The sequence below is a fragment of the Dromaius novaehollandiae genome, chromosome 1, assembly GCF_036370855.1.
Source record: "Dromaius novaehollandiae isolate bDroNov1 chromosome 1, bDroNov1.hap1, whole genome shotgun sequence".
NCBI classification, from domain to species: domain Eukaryota; kingdom Metazoa; phylum Chordata; class Aves; order Casuariiformes; family Dromaiidae; genus Dromaius; species Dromaius novaehollandiae.
This window is the reverse complement of record NC_088098.1, coordinates 198,034,344-198,053,884: the sequence shown is the minus strand read 5'-3', so window position 1 is coordinate 198,053,884 and position 19,541 is coordinate 198,034,344. Positions and strand designations below refer to the sequence as shown.

General features: G+C 33.8%; 1 protein-coding gene across 4 annotated transcripts in view; it reads left to right on the top strand.

Annotated features, from left to right (window-relative positions):
- TNFRSF19 (TNF receptor superfamily member 19) overlaps window positions 1-16,336 on the top strand; it is a 62,140-nt gene extending 45,804 nt beyond the window's left edge. For all 4 annotated transcript variants that reach the window (XM_026108826.2, XM_026108825.2, XM_026108829.2 and 1 more), the window contains 5 exons: window positions 6,367-6,531; window positions 7,786-7,911; window positions 8,724-8,826; window positions 10,994-11,394; window positions 13,930-16,336. In XM_026108826.2, the coding sequence (XP_025964611.1) occupies window positions 6,367-6,531; window positions 7,786-7,911; window positions 8,724-8,826; window positions 10,994-11,387 (788 nt within the window). In that variant the 3' untranslated portion in view covers window positions 11,388-11,394; window positions 13,930-16,336. The remainder of the gene's footprint in view (window positions 1-6,366; window positions 6,532-7,785; window positions 7,912-8,723; window positions 8,827-10,993; window positions 11,395-13,929) is intronic.
- The last annotated feature ends 3,205 nt before the right edge of the window (window positions 16,337-19,541 follow it).

The following is a 19,541-nucleotide window of genomic DNA, read 5'->3' as shown; positions in this document are numbered from 1 at the left end:
GTTAGTGTGTATTATATTGATAGCATGGACATTTTCAAAGATACTTGTAAGTATAGAAGTTAATTTTTAAGGATGTGGTAAATTTATCACAATAACCAGTCTAACAGTCTGCTATTTGCAGCATCAGTACATTCTGAAGCAAATTTTTGAAGAAAAAACCTTTTTGTTTTCTCTCAGGACAGTTGTGTTACTTGAAACTGGCACTTTTACTAGGGTGGCTGCAGATCTAAGTGCATATTAGTGCTAATGCTAGCATGCTATAGGAGATACTATAACCCATAGGTGTTATAGACTCAGTGAAAAGTGAACTTATTAGAGAATCCAGATGTTAACCTCCTATAAAATATAAAAATGCAAAAAGAAAATTTTGTGTCAAATGTCAAAATTCCTGCTATCTCAGGTTTAAATAGATTTTTTTTTTAAAGTTCAGTATTCTACCCGTTCTAGATGCATTAGAGATTTTAAGTACTTAACCAAAAGCAGCAAAAAAACAGTTTTCCAACATCAGGACTGGAGAAAGAAGTTTTTCAAACTGAGAATTGTTAAAGACTATAGCTGTATGTGAGGGAAGATAAGCATATGTATTAGCATTGTGAGTATAGTTGGATTTGAACAGGAAAATATCCTAAAAATTCCTGCTCCCAAAACATCTCTGGAAAAGCATTTGGCAAAGAGTGCAAATTAGAAGTGAAATAGAAAAATAGCTTTTCTGCTCTACTTGTCAGCTCATATGTTCTGACACAACACAATGTTGATACTGATTTCAAGCATGAGAAAACTTCTGAAAAGTGAGAAAGAAATTGCGTTCTCTGCAAAATGGATATTAAACATCCTCAGCTGTCAGAGGTGCAAAATGAGCTGCTAGAAGTAAAACCCAGAAAAGAAATTGCTAGCAACAACACAGTCACATTAGCAGTAATATATTCTTTGTGCCACCAGATTATGCTGAGTATTTTCAGTTTATGGAGGAGAGACATACCATCTTCTCTCATTAATAATATTCAGTTCGGGAGGAAAAAAAAGCAAGTAGTTCAGCCATGATAGAGATTTTATCTCTAACTCCTACACTTCAATCACTACTTTACTCTCTATCACTTCCTCTTTTTTTATTTCCTTGCCCTCAGATTTTTTTCAGGTTTTTTGAGGGTACAAGTGATTTGAGGATTTATTCTCATGTACTAGTATTTTTAAATGGCAAGATATTTCTCTGAGTTCTAAGTTTTATATGTGGAACAATGCTATTTTTGTGCCCATATGTCAGTTTAGATGACATGATAGCACCAATGATTAAAATCTCTTAATTATTCAAATGCAAAGAACATCTTGTGGAGGTTGATTATGCCTTACAGACATAGCTGAGTATATCCAGTCCTGTACAGTTCATACATATTTTAAATTCACATACACAGTGTAATTGTTTGACCATTTTAAACATAAAAGGCTGTCAGCATTTGGAGTTCTGTAAAAATATGCAGTGCAAGAGAAATGGGCTTGGAAATGAATAAATCAAATTCCAAAGCTTTCTATTTATAAGCACATTTTTAAGGATTTCCAAACAAAGGATAAATACTTGAATAGTCTTATTTTCTCCCCTGAGGGTTCTTAGTACATTTATTAAAAATTACAAAAACAACAATATAAAACAAAAACTTGTTGGGCACTAACTTGGAAACTAAATGCTTTAAAGTCAGCAGTTTGGAGTACATTTGAAAAATGTGGTTTGACACAATGAACTTTTGGATGTAGGCCATGCACGCAAATGGCTGTCCTTTTACAGATGTTGGGAGAGTGTCTCTCTCCAGTGTTTACCGCAGTGTCTAACAGTAATGTTTAATAAAGTTTCATACCTCTTACTTGAAGGATCAGGAGAAGGGAGGCAATCTTCTTCTGTGTGAAAGCTCGGAAATCTACTCAGGGTAACATTTTCTGTTGATGTTAACTCTCAGGAGTATATATAACACATGCTTTTTTATAGCTATACATGTATATGTACATGCATAATACACATAATACATTTATTATATATACATGTCACAATTACACATAATACATTTCTTTGCTTGTTGGGAAGCAGAGTGGAGGACTAGGTAGAGGTATTACCTTTTTACATAAACATCTTTTAAACCTTTTTCAAAATGAAAGAGTTTCAAGATAAGTCATGTTGCCTTGCATTTCCCAGGGATTGGGAGCACACATACGGATATCTACTGCAGTTCAGTTGACAGGCAATAACTTGTTAAATTTTTGTGGCCTGAGGATATGTCTGCGCCCTTAATTCTTGTCAAACTGAGGTTGATAGCACTGACTTAAGCTAATAAGAAAGCATAAAGGTAATGGGCAAGTACCTTTTTGTAATAGGCAAATGCTCCTTTCCCCTCTCTTGACAAGCAGTACCCATATTCAGGAATTAAACCATAACATTTTGGTTTACTTTTGGATCCTATTTTCAGTCCTGATTTTAACAGATGGCTTTGTCCAATATTACCATGTTATGACTATTTAAGTGTAGTTTTCATTAACTTTATTTTATTGAATAAACCCCCTATGGGTTAACATTGAATTGATGTGATAACTGTAGTTTTTAAAGAAAGCCAAGACATAAAATTCTGCATTTTATCCTCCTCAACTTCGCTAATTATTTATTGTATCCATGGAAGGAATGTCAGAAGTTGCAAGTTCTGTTTTCAGATGGTTAATCTACCACAGAAAACTTTATTTTAGTCACACTGATTCCAGTAGTGACTGTAACTAATCATGGTTCAAAGAAAAAATTCTGAGAAAATAAACATGAAGTAAATGATAAAGGAAGCCTTTTTACATTTTGTCCAATCTCTAGTTGTTTTGTATAACTGGCTGAAAATTCAACTGTTCTGTTTATTGGCAGACCTTATAGTGATACAGCTGGGTTTCGTATGTTCTGTCTTACCAGAGTTATTGCTATTTAATGATCTTGGATTAACAAAAACTTTACTTGCTTTTAAGAACCACACCTTTGCATAAACTGAGATTGGAATGTACTATTGGTTAGTCAAGGAAAGAATGTGTATTGAGGCTTACATCTCAAAATTATGCAAGAGACAGTCTGATATTTTGGGTAATTCTTTAGCACTAGCACAGTTCCAGAATATGTTGGAACTAAGACTTAGAAAATGAAATTTATTTTTTAGATAAAACACATTTGTTGTATTATTTTTGAAATGCATAGTGTGCAGACGCTTTCAAGAATCATAAACAAGCGTACACCTCCTCTCTCCTTTCTTAATGTATCACTTCCAATTTAATTATGTTTTTAAATTTAATCGTGTGCCTGAACCCCATAGATGTAAGTGCAAGTATAAAGTTTAACACATCCTTGCTTTATGAAATGGGGTATTAAGTCTGTGAGTCTGAAAAGGAAGAGAGTTTATGAAAATGCATGTATATCTGAATAACATTGAAAGCACAGTTCAGTAATGCCCTACGGGCCACTTTTACAATAGCGATACACTTCTGAAATGTTGGTCTCTGCAGGGAAGATCACTATCATTATAATTAGAGCTACTGTACAATGGACTGCCCATAGTATCTATTCTAAAAAGTTCTTTGAAGGTGAAGATCAGTGGTACACATTCTCAGGAATAGAAGATTGCTTTCTCAAGTAAAAAAAAAAAAATTCAACTGAATAAAATAAATCTTAAATAGCTAAATGGCTAAAAAACATTTCAGTTTTCCCTAGAATATTTAAAAGGAAAATGCTATATTTCTGGAGTGAATGTTGCTAATGAGCACAAAAAGAAATAAATGTCATTTGTAGTTTCCCCAAATGAAATGTAATATGTAATTTTATTTGTAAATAGACACATTTGGGAGCAAATGAAGAGATGCAAGTAAAGTAGCCCTGCTCTTGGTGATCTTGTCCTACTTTTGCTTTCAAAATAATTTTTTTTCTATTAATTATGAAGACTTAGGTTCTAAAAAATCATTAGTGCTTTTAGGTAGGTACATTGACACAGGTAGGTATATTGACATGAAAATTATTTAAAGACATTCTGATCAGTTAATATCATTGGTGTTTTTTATTGACTTGTTTATAAGAACTTGTCCGCATTGTCCTTAACTTTCTAAAGACTAGATCAGGCAAGTGGCCAAAACTGAAAACCTGATATTAGAACAGAGTCCCTGATTCTCGTGCCAAAGCTAGCAAATGTTGCTGTATATATAGCTTTTTTAATAGTTTTATTGCTTCTCACAGAATTATATCCTGGAGCTTTACAGATCAGCAGAAACTGCTTCAGTCTGTTAAAACTGTAAACCTAAAACTACTGCTACAAGAATCCCAGAAGCTGAGTGAAAAATTTTCTCTGTGGAAGATCATAATGCTCCTGCCAAGAGTAGCTTTCAAGTGATGCAGAAAACATTACAGTGCTGGTTCCTTTTTTTTCCCTAATAACATTGAAGTTCTGGAAAACAGATCGGAGTATTTAGCTCTATGAGTAATAGGTATTATAGAAGAACATAAAGAGAAGGACAGGTAATAATTCTTTAAAGTAACAAGGAAAAGCACCTTTAACCATGAATTGGAAGTGAGAAGAGCATTTATATTGTTATCTGAAACACAAATAATAGAGAGATCATCTGCCTTAATAATGAAAATTGTAAAATTTCAGTATGAGGACAGAGTTTCAAAATGCAGTTCCAGTTCATGTAGGAGACTTCAGCATCTTTATTGACTTGAGTTTTGAGATATGCTATTTTTTAATAACCTAGTCCCATTTGGCAAGTTACAATGACATTAAAAAATCTGCTCTAAATTTGCGCTCTACAGCTTGGATCTTACAGTAGAACATGGTAGTACAAAACAAAGGTAAATAGAAGTATTAGAGCAGATGCTAATGCAACACCAAATCAAGAAATTAATAACTAAAATTCTTACTTCTGAATACTAACAATGATCTGACTTGTCCACATTTTTGTATTCCCCCACTTTCCAGCAACTGTAACTATAACTGTAGCTGTAACTATAACCCACAGAAAGTGTTTTTAGTTATTTTTATTTTTTAATTTTGGTTTCTTTAGTTCATTTAGTTAGTATTTTCTTCAGTGCAAGTGATCTGGAGACTTGGAATTGAACATAATAAGCTTGATTTTCAAAAGTAATACCTAGTTGTTTGGCAAGCAATCTACTCATTATAACAAAGCGATACAGTATTTTAAATTCTTTGGTGCCCAGATACACTTTTGATATAAGCAGAGGAAATGCCATAATTATTTGAGAAAAATATTCCTGAGTAATATGATTCCATTGATTGCACTAACAAAATTATCCTGTTCTCTCTTGCTATTATTATATTGAAGATTTATGATAACAAACTATTATATGTAGAATTTGATTTGTCATTTTCATATAGTCTGGCAGACATTTATCTCCCAATTAAAAGTTATGACAGCATGGATCATTTCTTAGGAAATTATAGTCTTTAGGTTTTAACCAAAGATTTTCTGGGGGAAATAGGCACATTTAACTTATTTTCATAAGTTAATAAAATGCGGTTTGTGGTTTTTTAAAAATTTGCTGCCATAGGAATACTTAAATTTTTGTTCTTTTTCTCATAAAACATTGTTGAATTAATGTAGCCTTCAATGTAGATTAGAATAGATGACCTATCAGGATTAAGAAACTGTGAAAAAAGAATTTAATTTAAAAAGACTATTCATAATTTAAGATAGCTTCAATAGGTTCACTTAAGATTTTTGATACTACTCATATCTTTTAGACTTGTAACAATGTTCTTCAAAGCTAGAGGTATTATTTGTATTAAAAATTATCACTGCATTAATAAGTTAGCCCCGTGGAAATCCTAGGTTTCATCTGAGAAATGACCATGGTGTCATGACATGTGCAACGAAGCAAAATGGTCCCTTCGATAGCATCTGAACAACTGCAGGCTTCTTGGTTCTTAGAAAGCTTCTTTATGAAGGGAAGTTCATGTAATTGTGACTCCCTCTAGTGGATAGCTTTCTCAACTATACAGTGGGATATGTTCTCAATGTTAAAATGATCAATTAAAAATTCAGATGTCTTTGTTTTCATGGTGAGGATCTGATTCTGTTCTGATGGACAGTCAAAATGTCTTTGTGTGCATCTTCACTCATTATGCATTCATTTAATAATCCATTTTTTAAAAAAGACTTTTTTCATAATGCAGTTGCTGATAAAATATCTTTATATATATACAACTAATGTTCATACATTCACAAATGGAACATCCTTTATTTTTTTCCTATGCTAAGAACCTCTTCTAATTATATTTCCTAGACTTCCATTTACATGTATATATATTGCTAACATTTTTACACTATGCCTTAATTATTGTTTAATTATTTCAGGTTCCACCAAAGTAAACCTTGTGAAGATCCCATCAACAGCTTCCAGCCCTCGAGACACTGCTCTAGCAGCTGTTATATGCAGTGCACTTGCCACAGTGCTCTTAGCTCTTCTTATTCTTTGTGTTATTTATTGTAAGAGGCAGTTTATGGAGAAGAAACCAAGCTGTAAGTTTCCAGCTATTACTGTCTCTTTGTAATATTTATATACCAGTATCAGTTTGGCAGATCTTTTTGTAGATAAATAAGTAAATAAAATGGAGGATTGATACATCTACAGCATTCAAGGGAGTTTAGCGTTGAGATGAACAAGCTAACACAAGCCTAAGACTATAAATCCATACATGTATGACAGTTCAATATGGATGTTCCAGCTTCTGCTGAGAAACTGCTGTGCAGATGTCCAGAAATAGTCCAGTTGCATTAATTCTGCACCATACTCTCTTAAAGGCTGCACAGATAATACTTGGACCATTTGCGGATCTAAGCTGGAACGGCATCACAGAATTGCAATGCAGACGTGGACATACCAACTTGGAGGACCTCTGCATCACATTCCATTGTGAATTATAGATTATCTCAATGAGATAATGAATGTGGTCAATGGAGATAGGTTCATTGTTAGTGGAGTCAACTCCAATTGGAGTTGTAAAGTAAAAAAAAAGGAAAAAAAAGCTTAGCAATGTAACTCACAGATTGTTTAAAATAAACTTTTCCAGGCCTTTAATTTAAATTAAAAAAGAGAAAACTGAAAAGCACTCTAGTTCCCATTCATCATTTAAAAAATCTTTTATTAACATATTTTGTTAGTATTTAACAAATCTTGCAAGTCAAACAAGAATCGTATCAACAAGAAGAAATTGATGCTATCACTACTTCCAGCACAAGCAAAAATAGAAAGATTCATAGAGGTATTGTAAGAACTGTTCCTAGCCTAGGAGATGTTTTACAATGTAAGTTTTAAGAAATTTAGTAAGTTCAGTCCTCACTTAGTGAAATTTAGTAGCTAATTTGCTTTGGCCTACAATTATATAGATTAAATGGAGTCTGCTGTTAGTCTGCTGTTAGTCTGCTGTTAGCTCTTTAAAATAACATAAACAAAATCCCAAGGGCTGAAAGCTTAATGCAGAAAGTTTCAAACTGGAATCACTGAGAAGCATTAAGCACTGAGAAAATGTAACAACGAATAAGGTGTACTCTCAAATCATCGTCAAAATAACAGCAGATGAACCAGTTGGTCTAGAGTTTGCTGCAAAATTTGTGGTTTGCTTTGTCAAACCACATCATCGTAGCGGATCTCTCTGTTTGAAAAACTTATGGAAATACTGTACACTATGACATTTATGTGTTCTGTGAATATAGGAGACTCTGAACAAGAAAATATCATTTACTAATATATATTTTCATTCATTTTATCCGAAGGGTCTCTGAGATCACAAGATATTCACTACAATGGTTCTGAATTGTCATGTTTTGATAGACCACGGCTAAATGAGTATGACCACAGAACATGTTGCCAGTGCCAAAGAGGCACATCACAGACATGTGGTACGTTACATCTACTTCAGTGAAACTTCACAGAACAGGAGTAATCCAAGCAACAAGAGCTCGTAATGAACATTTATCTAACACTCGCGTTGTGACATTTAGCTTTAACTGCAAAGTTAACTTTGTCAAATTAGCCTTTGTGCTTTTAATTGGGAATAGTTGTAAATGTCGTAAGAAAAAGGCTTTCTCAGTTAATGCATAGAATTTCTAAGTAGCTATTTGGCTATGATTTTTCTCCTGTTTTCATTCCATTGACCCTTCACTTAAATAAAACCCTCTTTAGATGTATATTTTATTTCTCTCTGATAAAAATAGTGCTAGATCTGCCTGTGAGACTTAAATTGGTATGAATGATCTACCAGACAGAATCTAAAAATGGGATACTAACTCTAAAGCACATTGAAAACCGGAACTATTCACGTATCAGAACAGATGCATTTATGACTTTGACCAATATATAATTCAACACAAGAACTCAGGCTTAAATATCATTCTGCTGCATTAGCCTTCAGAATGCAGTATTTCCTCTCTTATGTACCTAAATGAAAAGTAAATTAGAAAGTAGATATTCAAGTTATCATGACTGGCATCTGTATTACTTTTGGGGTAAAGGCTTGGCTTCTATAACTAACTCTATTTTAAAGTAATAAATGAAAGAACCCATTTTTTGTGCAATAAGAAATATCTTTTTTCAATACGTATATTATAATGTAACTGGCGAAATAATACTCAAGCTTGAAACAGTACAGAGACTACATTTATGCACAGCTTTTAGTATATTTTACATTATTAAATAAAGTTTTATTCTTTAGGACCAGTTCACTTGATTCCATCACTGTGCTGTGATGAGACCTGTAGCTTGGAACATAGCAGTCACAGTTGTGCTTTCCATTCACAGACTACACTTCATGAAAGGTAACTTAGTTTTATAAATGTCTATTAAACATTAGCTATTAAGCATTAGCTATATCAAATTAATATTTATACAGGATACAGAAAGTGTTTGAAGCTGAACAAAGGATTTTGAAGAATGGCAGTCATATCCTCCTGTTTATGGTGAAAAATTTTGCATTTAATGAGAAAAAAAAGACATAGTGTTCCAGTATTATTTAATAAGTGCTGAGGTGTTAAATTGATTTCTCTGAAGAAATGACTTATATCTCTTACAAGTCGATATTCTTCCTCTTACTCCATGCTACTTTAGAGGTTTTGGTGACCCCCCTCTTCTGGCATGGGTTAGCAAGATGCTGTCTAATCCCATGAATCTGGGGGGATTATGGTACAGTTTATAAGTATCATGAAGCTTTTCTTTTTTTAGAAACTCTTAGTGACTGTGAGACTTGAAGTATATATAGTATTTCTGAAATTTCTGTCAGATTGTAACAATTATTTGCTCCTAATCAACTGAATGTATATACAGTAGTAGTTCTTTATGCGTCAGTTTCATGAGTTAAATATATAAAATTTATGGTCTCATTCAGAGTTTCCTGGTTACAGATTTTACCACAGGATGTATTTATTTCTTTTAACTAGAATTGTTTTCCATATAAGGTTTAAATTGGTCTCTAGCTGTTTTGTTCTTGTGGCCAAATAAAACTAAAAATGTAGATGCGGCTTCCTAGTAGGTATTGTTTATGCAAGGTGGCTTAGTGACCTAAGTATAAGATGCAAAATATCTAAATTTTCTATAACAACTTGTTTAAATGCCAGCAAAGTTGAGTCATCCCTTTATACCACCAAGACTGACAAATTGAGAGTTGTGTAATTTGTGAGGGGTCTTTTGGTTAAGGCTTTAAAAATAAATGACATATCCATGTTATGTGGATATCAAAGATCTCATAGTTCCTTCCAGTAGAAATGGAGTTTGCTCCAATTTCCTTTGCCAAAATAATGTATTTCCTTCCATTATGGTGCAATGTCCTGACTGTTAGCCTTATCTATAAAAATACTTTGTGTATATATCTAAGCTAATGAAGCATCATGTTTTGGAAATGAGTAAGGCTACTTAAATACTGTTATAAGTACTATTAATATGGGATGAGTTTTGACCACACAGATCATTACTGTATATCAGACTTAATATATGGCCTTTACAGTTTTATAAATCCGATAGACAGTTTTTTGAAATAAACATACTAATATAACATTTTTATGTGGTTAATACTTATTTTAGTATATTGCATTAAAAAAAGTTACTGAAGTTTCAATAGAGACAGGTATGTGTAGTGCATTCAGACACGTCAGTATCCCCATTAACCTTAAACGTGCTTGAGTTAGACTATTGAGTTTCTACTTCCACTTTCTTCCATTTTGCAAAAAATAAAAATAACCTTTCTAAGAATTAAGTCTTTGCAATTCTTTAATATTATGACCTTACCACATGAAAGAGAATTGGAGAAAAACTTTTCTTATCACCTTTTGAAGGCTAGACAGAAGGAACTGAAAAATCTAAAGTGAATAGATGTTCAATATGAAATGATGCAGATAGAAGGAATCTCAAGCAGTCATATAGTCCATTCCCTTCTCCCGGTCTGGATCTAGTTTACTTTTATTCTTGTTAGATATTTGTCTAGCCTGTTTTTACAAAAGCTAATGTTGGAGATTCCACAGTCTTCCCAAACATCTTTCTTGCTGCAATTTAAGCCTGTTACATCTTATCTTAACCCCCACCCCCGACACATGCATTGGAGAACAAATAAATCTCTTCCTTTTTGCAGTAGTCTTTTTGTATCTGAGCACTACTGCAATACTTTTCCTATGCCATTTTTCTGTTCTTTAGACTATACAGCACCAACTGTAGTTCATATTTGAAAGAGTCCTGAATTCACCATGTGAAGGACTCTAGTAGTCCTCTCTACCTTTCATAGTGCTCTATGTCCAAAGCTCTCTTTGTTTCCCGACTGAGGGACAAACTGTCTCTCCTTTCAAAAGAATTTTTTGTACATGGTACTTCTAGAGTATTGGTTTAATATGCCCCAGTTTTATCAACTTGAAATACCTGTCATTACTAATGACAATAATTACAACGTTGATAATATTTTCTAGGATGCTGTTGAAACCACGTGTTTTTATTTTTTTACAGGGCTTCTGATTCTGTTGGAGAAATGATTCCTACCTTCCTTGGTTCTCTTTCACACTCTACCTGTGGAGACATTTCAGATGCTTGGCCTCTTATGCAAAACTCAGCTTGTTGTGACACCATCTCTTTCTGTGAATCATATTCAGAACTGGCTGGAGGAGCACCAAATTCCTGCAGTCCTGAGACTGAAAATGCAGCCACTATTGAGTCAGATAATGACCAGGAACTAAGTGATGTACTTATTTCAGCTAAGTCTCATGATGAAAACGTTGCAAAGTCCTTTGAAATCTCCAAACATAGAACATATATAGAGTTTTCATCACTTCAGAATTCAGTGGCTGATGAAAAGCAGCCAAAGATAAAGTACAATGGAACAGCAGATGACTCCACAGACTAATATAGAGGTAAGAAACATAACTACAAATAAGGGGTGAGAATGTAGGAGTCCTCTAGGAACACAGAGCTAGGTAAAATAAGATTATAAAAAATTGTAGAATTATGTGCCTCCACAGCTTGCACCTAGCTATTGCTAAAGTAAATTACATCCTTACAGGTCCAGCATTTTCACATTTTAATATCATTGACTGAATGTAAAAGATGTAATTACTCAAACTGTAATTTTGAGATAATGTGAACGAGAACACAGGGATGAGCCTGTACACCAGTTAGTTTTTATTAGCTTTTTTTCATTAAATTTCATTGCAAACAATTGATAGATTAGCCTTATACCTAAACTATTATGTGAGGCTAGTCTGTGTTTATGAGGGAATAAATGAAGACTTGACTTTGTTTATCTTAAAGGAAAAATGAGAGACATGTAAGGGATCATCTAAAAATGTGCACAAAGCCTTTTTGGTGAGGTTGCTACAGAAGAAACAGAAACGAAAGAGATGATCAAATGCCTTCTAATGCCATTCCTATTCCCTTGTCATCAAATATCCCTTGTCATTCTATGAGTTTGCCCATAAAACATAAACGTAATTTAATCTAAAAAAAGCTCCATGTTCTAATTCTAAGAATAAACTCAGGTCTCAGGTCAAAATGAGAAGGAATAAGCAACTGCCTCCACCATAACAATGTAAACATTGTAAGAAGTCACTCTTGCATGATCATTACATCTTTTCGAGCATTAGTTGTGGGGTCTGTATTTTAAAAATGGTGTTTTCTACTGTTGGAAGTAATTTAGAGCAACAAGTAGCTAAGCTGTGAGAGGATCCTAAAGTATGGCATGTGCACTCGTATTATTACTCAATGGTTATGTAGATTTTGACTGTAAAGGTGAAATAATCGCCTATGCATGTACACAGGAACAGAAGCACATGCCATTAGTATTAATAATCCACCAAATGTAATTAAGAAAATTATTCTATCTGTAATTATGAAAATTTCAGGTCACTTGTGGAAATAAAACAGCCTTCCTTTGATCCTCTTCCATTCAGTTTTAATGCCGCTTTCTTATTGTTCTTAAATAAGAAGAGGAAAGTAATTGATATCTAACAAAAATATGAATACGCCGAAAGCATGTAAGTGCAATAGTTTAATTCTTTGTAAATCATGCCTGAGCTCACTTAGTGGCATTTTCAAGAGGAGAAAAGGAAGGTAAACAGAGTGTGAAGTCAAGAAATTTTTGCCATAGATTTCAGTGGAACCAGTATATCACTCTTTAAATCTACTGCTATCACTGAAAATATCAACCTTATCTAAGTCACGTATAGTTTTCTCAATATATTTTTTTAACATTTACTGTAAATTTTGGAAATGTAATGTACAGTTTTGTCTGTAACACTGGAAGATGAATAGTCATTAATGTCTATCATTGAGTGCTCATGTGGTATATAAGCAATTCTCATAGTTTTGGTACATTCCAAATATCTTAGGCGATAGTCGTATTCTCTAGGTAGATACAGAAAGGGATAATGGCATGATTATGACTGCAAATCTCTGCACTTCTATTTCCCTGTTTGCCAGGGTTTATCAATGAACTTGAATGCTCTCTTGATGTTTTAGGGAAATATATTTCCATGTTAACATGATAAAAAAAAGTGTGGGTTTTTTTGCCCACTGAACTGAGTATCAACTTAAGAGATATGTGATTAATATGATTTACAGTTTTTACTAGATGAATGGAACCACAGAAATTCAAAATATCACTAAAAAAAGTAATTTACATTTCACCATACTTGTTATGATATATAAATTGTAAATTTTCTTACTGCTTAATTTAAGTATAAATGTGTAGAAATCTTTTTTTTAATTTGTCATTTCAAAGTCATTCATTCTTTGGTGTTTATGTGTCATCATGTATTACTATTGAGATTTGAGTATAATTATGAGTAATCAAGATGGTTGGGGTGGGTTAGGTTTTTCTTCATTTATTTCTTCTTCATTAGACTTCATTGATTCATTTTGTACAAGGTCTCCATATTCAGAATCTACACTGCATCATTATATATGCATTTTTGATGCAGAATATTCAATAGCATTTGAGAGACTGGACCAGGACCAGGCTTACCTGAATCATATTCTCAGTCTTGCCTCTGACCTATTGTGCAACTCCAAGAAAATTATTACATCTCAGTCTGCCTTCTTTTCTTCCTTTTGCCCTTAATCGCTCTTGTCTTTTTAAACTATTTAGACAGAAGTGTGGTCTTTTTAGCATTCGTGGATGCATTACGGTCTTGCTTAGGACCATAGTGCATTATTACATTGCAAGATAAATAGTAACTTTGCATAAAGTATCAGAAGATAGCATATTTTTAGTTGTGTGAAAAAAATTTAAATTTAAAAAATTTTAATACAGGTTCAGACTTCAGGTTTAGGTGAATTTTTACAGTAAACAGTGAATATAGCAGTATTTTTTTTAGCATTTAGTCAAGTGTAAAAGTACATACAGGTTTTTTATGAGTTTATGTAACCACTATTGTATCACTTTCTTTTAGGAAGCCAAGCCATTTCGCTCAGCACTAAAACTGAATGCTTCCCTAATGCTCCTCTGCCAGTTCTCATCAAACATGGTCTGGTCCTCAACATTGCATGGTTTCAAAATCAGTTGAAAATTTGGCAGCATTTCACACCTTCCAAGCAGTTGCATCTGAGCCATAACAGCTGTAAGGTGAAACTTCAAGGAGCATCCTAAGAGAATCCTGAGAATGGATCCATGATCTTTTGCATCTCTTTTAAAAAAGAAGAACCTCCTATTCCTTCTGATTCTCACAAAGTCTAGTGGAGTGAGCTTAAAAGTATGTGTAAATATAGCAAGAAATGAAAATACCTTAGTATGTTTGGATGAGTATCTTAAATATGGCTACAGATGTCAGAAAGAATGGGACAAGACTGCCAGTTTTCTGCTTGCAAATGTATGCACGCATTAGGATTTTTTGGGGGGTGGTTCTAATTTTAACTCAGTTTCCTGCTGTTGAAAGAGTTAAAAATTAAACATTTCTATTTATGCAAGGATCATCTATTGAGAAACTGAAGCTTTTATTATGTATTACATTATAGTCAATAAGCTAGTTTGGGGAGTTAAAGATTTTGCATGTTACAATATGTATGGTTGAAGTCCCCTCCGTCCAGTTATTAATTTGTGGGAGGGGGCGTTGTTTTGTTAATATAGCAGCAGATTAGCTTTAAATTAGATTTAGTTGAATGAAAGTCAGTTAATGAAAGTCAGCCATATAGATAGGGATTTTGTGTTTAGTTGGTAAGCTCAGTATTGGAAGACAGCACTTGTTGTTATAGCATGTATTTTTTGGATGATGAAATAATAATAATCATCTGTCACACCAAAATGTCAAACTATAGCAGGTGTGCCACGAAAATATTCATAAAATGAGAGCTGTTACTAATTTTTTATAGTAATGGATTATTTTAAAGGGTCAAGCTTTGTGGTGACCTAATTCTTTCATTTAACAGGCCTTCTTTTTATGCATTTCACTCTTTCCTTCTCATTATAGTATTTTCTGTAAACCTGCTTTTTCCACACAAAATATAAAAATGATTTCATAACTTTTTTCAAAATACCTCTGAATTGAATCCTCAACTTAGGCACATGTCTAGGAAATTATTATTTTTCTACCCTAATTGTTGTTCACAATTTTTTAACTGCAGTTTGTCACACCATATCCTAAAATGTCATTTGTTCTGCAGGCATATTTATCTAAAATAGTGTTCACTTCTGTGAGTTAATCCATAACCTCTACTGAAAGTTGCATTCAACAGGCTCAAATTTGTCAGTTGTAAACTCTGGCAAATATTCTTTAGAGTACCCAACGTGCCTTGACAAAAGCAAAGCAATCAGCAAAACAAAGCCAAGTTTGTAATAAATATTACACATCTTTCCGCACATGGTTTGTATGGCAATGGAAACGATGAGACAGTATTCATATTCCATAATGGGAAAAAAGCTTTTGCTTTGAAACACCCAGTAGAAGGCTGAACCTGCACAAGAATAGTCAGAACCAGAATAGGCAGCCAAGGCAATAAGATGCTTCCGCCAAAAGCGTGAGTTCACTCATGTACAAAAATCATGATTAACAATTGTCAAATCTGAACCAAATAAGTGAATAAATTACATAAACGATTTTTTATGTGGTAAAGACCACTTTTTGATTGCTGATGTAGTAGAAAAATATGCAGCTGTACAAATAGTACAGTTATTCAGCTACATACGTTATAGGATATATACAAATAAAATTAGTTATGAATAGTTTCTTTGTATGCTTTCGTACATTTAAGAAATGACAAAATATTATTTTTCACTACATTTGCATGAAGAGATGTGTGCTTCTTTGTATATAATTTGTAAATAAGAAAAATCCAATGTGCATTTCAGTATATGGCAAGCTATTTTTAGAACATATGGAGATTTAACTTTTCATTGATAACAGTTATTGAAAATGCTATGTTCAAAAATGTTGCCAGCATCTGCCACAGTAAGTATGTTTTCCCATTGGAATTTACACTTTGTATAATTTTTTTTGTCCAGCTCTAGATAAACTCTTTTGTCCAACTCTAGATAAAAGCACTTACTCTTTAAATGAGTGGCATACAGCTTGACAACAAATTAGGAGGAAAAATGAAGAGTGCTTTTTAAATATATATGTATATTGTGTATATACTTTTTTCCTTAATTTAACCAAATTGGTCTTTTCTATATTGCCTGTGGCAAGCAATGTTGTATATGCCAATAGAAAACATACACTACCACCACATTTACACTGTCTGCATGTCACTTCTAGGGGCTTACAGTGCTGTTTTAAATGCTCCTTTAAAGAATCTAAATTAAAGTCATGTATAAATCATTTTGTAATACTTTTTCTACTTGTGAATAAAATGTTACATGAATCACTCTTGGTTTGTTGATTTCAAATTAATAATAATCTATACAAAGATAGTGATCGGGTCTTTAAATGATTTTAGCAGAATTCCCTATGGACTTAGTTACAGACCACTGTATTAAAACTGCTATGATTTGCTACATCTTTGTTTTGAGACGCATGCTCTTTAACTGTAGCATCATTCTCCAAGCTGGAGGACCTTGAAGAAGTAATAAGTTAACATCAATCCTTAAAGTCATGGTACTTCAAAATCTTTTCAAAATTTTTCTTCTCAATGAAAAAAAAATACGGTGAGCAACATAAACTGCTTTCTATATAATCTCTTTGGAAAGAAACCCAAGTACTTCACGTGCTAGACTGCTCCAGACAAGATATGTAAATGATGAGAGTAGCTGCATTTTTGAAAACAGAAAAGGATGTACTCATCTTTGCACCCGACTAGTACAGAAACAGAACATGCAGTGTTGTAGGGCAGCAGCTAAGAGTGATTTCAAGCCTTGAAGAGGCGTTGAAGAAATGGAGAAGTAGAGAATATCAGTAGTGAGCACTAATGACCCATGACTAGTGAGGCCATTCTTAGACCATTGTCCGGAAGGTTTATATGTTGAAAAAGTGCTGCAGAAATGAAATGCTACAGGAGTGGAAGGCTATACAAAGTCAAATTATTAAGAAAGGGATGACATGGTTTAATGACAGAGTATTGGACTAAGAAGAAAGAGAAACATGATTTGATAATTGTGTATGACTAAGTGATTCCTTATGGTAAAGACATAAGAAGCAGTGACTGGAAGCTGAATCCAGATAATGACGTTAGGTAATATGAAACCAGGTTGTTTGTGGTAGAAAATTTGTAGCGCTATTGATTTTTAATGGGAAACCTCAAGATAAATTGAAAGATGCTCTAGCCCTGTCTCTGAGAAGGGCCTACTTTATGCTAGCAAATTTAGGTTAGTTCTTTTCCATGTATTGCTGTTACTTTCTCCAGTCTTGTAAGTACCTAATTTAGAGCTTACCTAGGGAACACATACCCGGAATAGCGACGGCTCCTTCTAATGCTGTGCTCACGTGCTGCGCTCCTTACTGGTCTGCTGCTTGTCTTCTGCCAAGGCTGTCAAAAAAGTCAGTCCAGTTCATCAAATCACCCAATCATTCTTCTTGTTCAGGTAAAGTGTATGCCAGAAAAAAAAAACAGTTTTATGGTTAGTGCCTCATAAAGCCTAATTTATTTAGCTTTCAAAAGAGGTTCTTCGTATTATATCTTAACCTTCCTGGAAGGAATACTCATGGCACTCTTTAACAGGTAAGAATCAATCTCTGGAAGGTGAAACTAAACAGTTCCAACTGAAAGGCACACATTTTTAACATGATTAACATATAGACCTGTTACTTAAGGATATGATGAAGTCTATACCAATGGACAACTACATCGAAACTGCATGTTTTTTTTTCTAAAAGATTACTGCTAGCTCTGGCAAAAGTTATGGGTTTGATATGGAAAGCAGGGGGTGATAGTCTGCATCTTCTGTTAAGTAGGCTCTCATTTTTCATCTCTTTTATGCCTGGATTTATCCTTAAAAAAAAAAAAAAAAAAAAAAATCAGACATTGCAGTACTGAGATCCATACACAAGCACAAGCAAAGGTAGATACAAAATAACACCAACAATGACTAACTGTAAAGTTAGCCACACCACAAAAGTCAGTAAGGACTCCAAGAGCCAGACATCCTGCTTCAGTGGGCTCTCACATAGGCAATGAAATTAAGACCATGTACACAAGGGGACATCAAATTTCAACAGCAGATCAATAGTTGGGTTGGGGGATTGGTTTGATGTAGGAGATGAGCTAACCCAAAGGTCTCATGAAGCTTATGAATCTGCAAAGAAGCACATGACATATTTTGTTATTTCCCTTTTATCTGTATTGACAAAGATTGCTTTGCAACCATAAGGAATTGAAAAGCATACAGATTTATTATTTTATTTGGAGACAAAAAATGTAGACAAAAATGCACAATGCAAAACAAATTGCATATGTGATCATAAGACTTTCATAGACTTTGGTCATATCTGATATAATAACAACATCATTAGCAGGACTACAACTTTTTTGTCCAACTGTCTTTCTAAAGGAAGTCTACAAAAAAAAAGTCACCACAAAAAAATGTTTTTCCTGCTTGCATTACTTTTCAGGAGGATGATGTTTCCTACCTTTTCTACAAGGTAGGCCACGCTCTTAATCCAGTACTACTCATGAGTTTTAGGTAGTATGGCTTTTCCTTTTGTTGGCAGCCCTTTGAGGGTCCTAGGTTTGCATTCCTGTGAAGTCCCTCCAAGCAACAACCCTCATGCATTAAATTAATGCTCTCTGGCTTTGGTGATGGAGGCTGAGCTCACTACCTGCAGGACATTCCAGTTCAGACACTGCTGCTTTGTTTTGTCTTACAAAAAAATAAGACCCCATATTGAAGCAAGTGTGTACTGTTTTACCAGACATGGAGCAAGCTGTAGCTGTGTACTGCATAACAAAGCCATACAAAGCATGCTTTGTGCTGGCAGGGTGCAATTTAATCCATATTTAGTTTCGGCATAAGTGTTGGTAAAACCCACTTTGTCTCCACATTGCGTATGAGCCATTTTGCTTATGATGTCCAATAAGATAGTGCCTTCAATAGGGTAAAATAATAGTGGGAGAATTTGCTAGTGATCCCGCTGTTTTTCACAGCAGTAGTGAATGATGAGATTAGTGGAAATGTTTTCTAATAGTATACTGACAGAGAGGGTAGTTGACTGAGGGCACACTAAAGCTTCTAGCAAGTGACACGGCTTCAACAGTAGGGTCATTTTTGGTACCATTTACATTTTCCCATAATTTGATTTCATAAATTCTTCCTTATCACAGTTGGATTTTTTTTTTTTTTTTTTTTTTGGTTGACATGACAAAGGGAGATTTGGCATGTTCAAAAGTTTATAAATGACATTTTTCTAAAGTGTTGGTGGAAAAGCAGGCAAAAAAGAATACATCTTTAAGGAAGTGCTTACTCTGAGCCTGAGTCTTTGTGAAGATATTTCTTCAACCCAGGTCCCTGTTTCAGTTTATGGATGGAAAAGTAACATGCTGAATATGCAAAAATTCTCCTATGTATATAAGATAATATACCGAAATCCTGTATGTAATCAACAGTTTAAGGGAAAGCACTGATTTAAATATTAGAAAA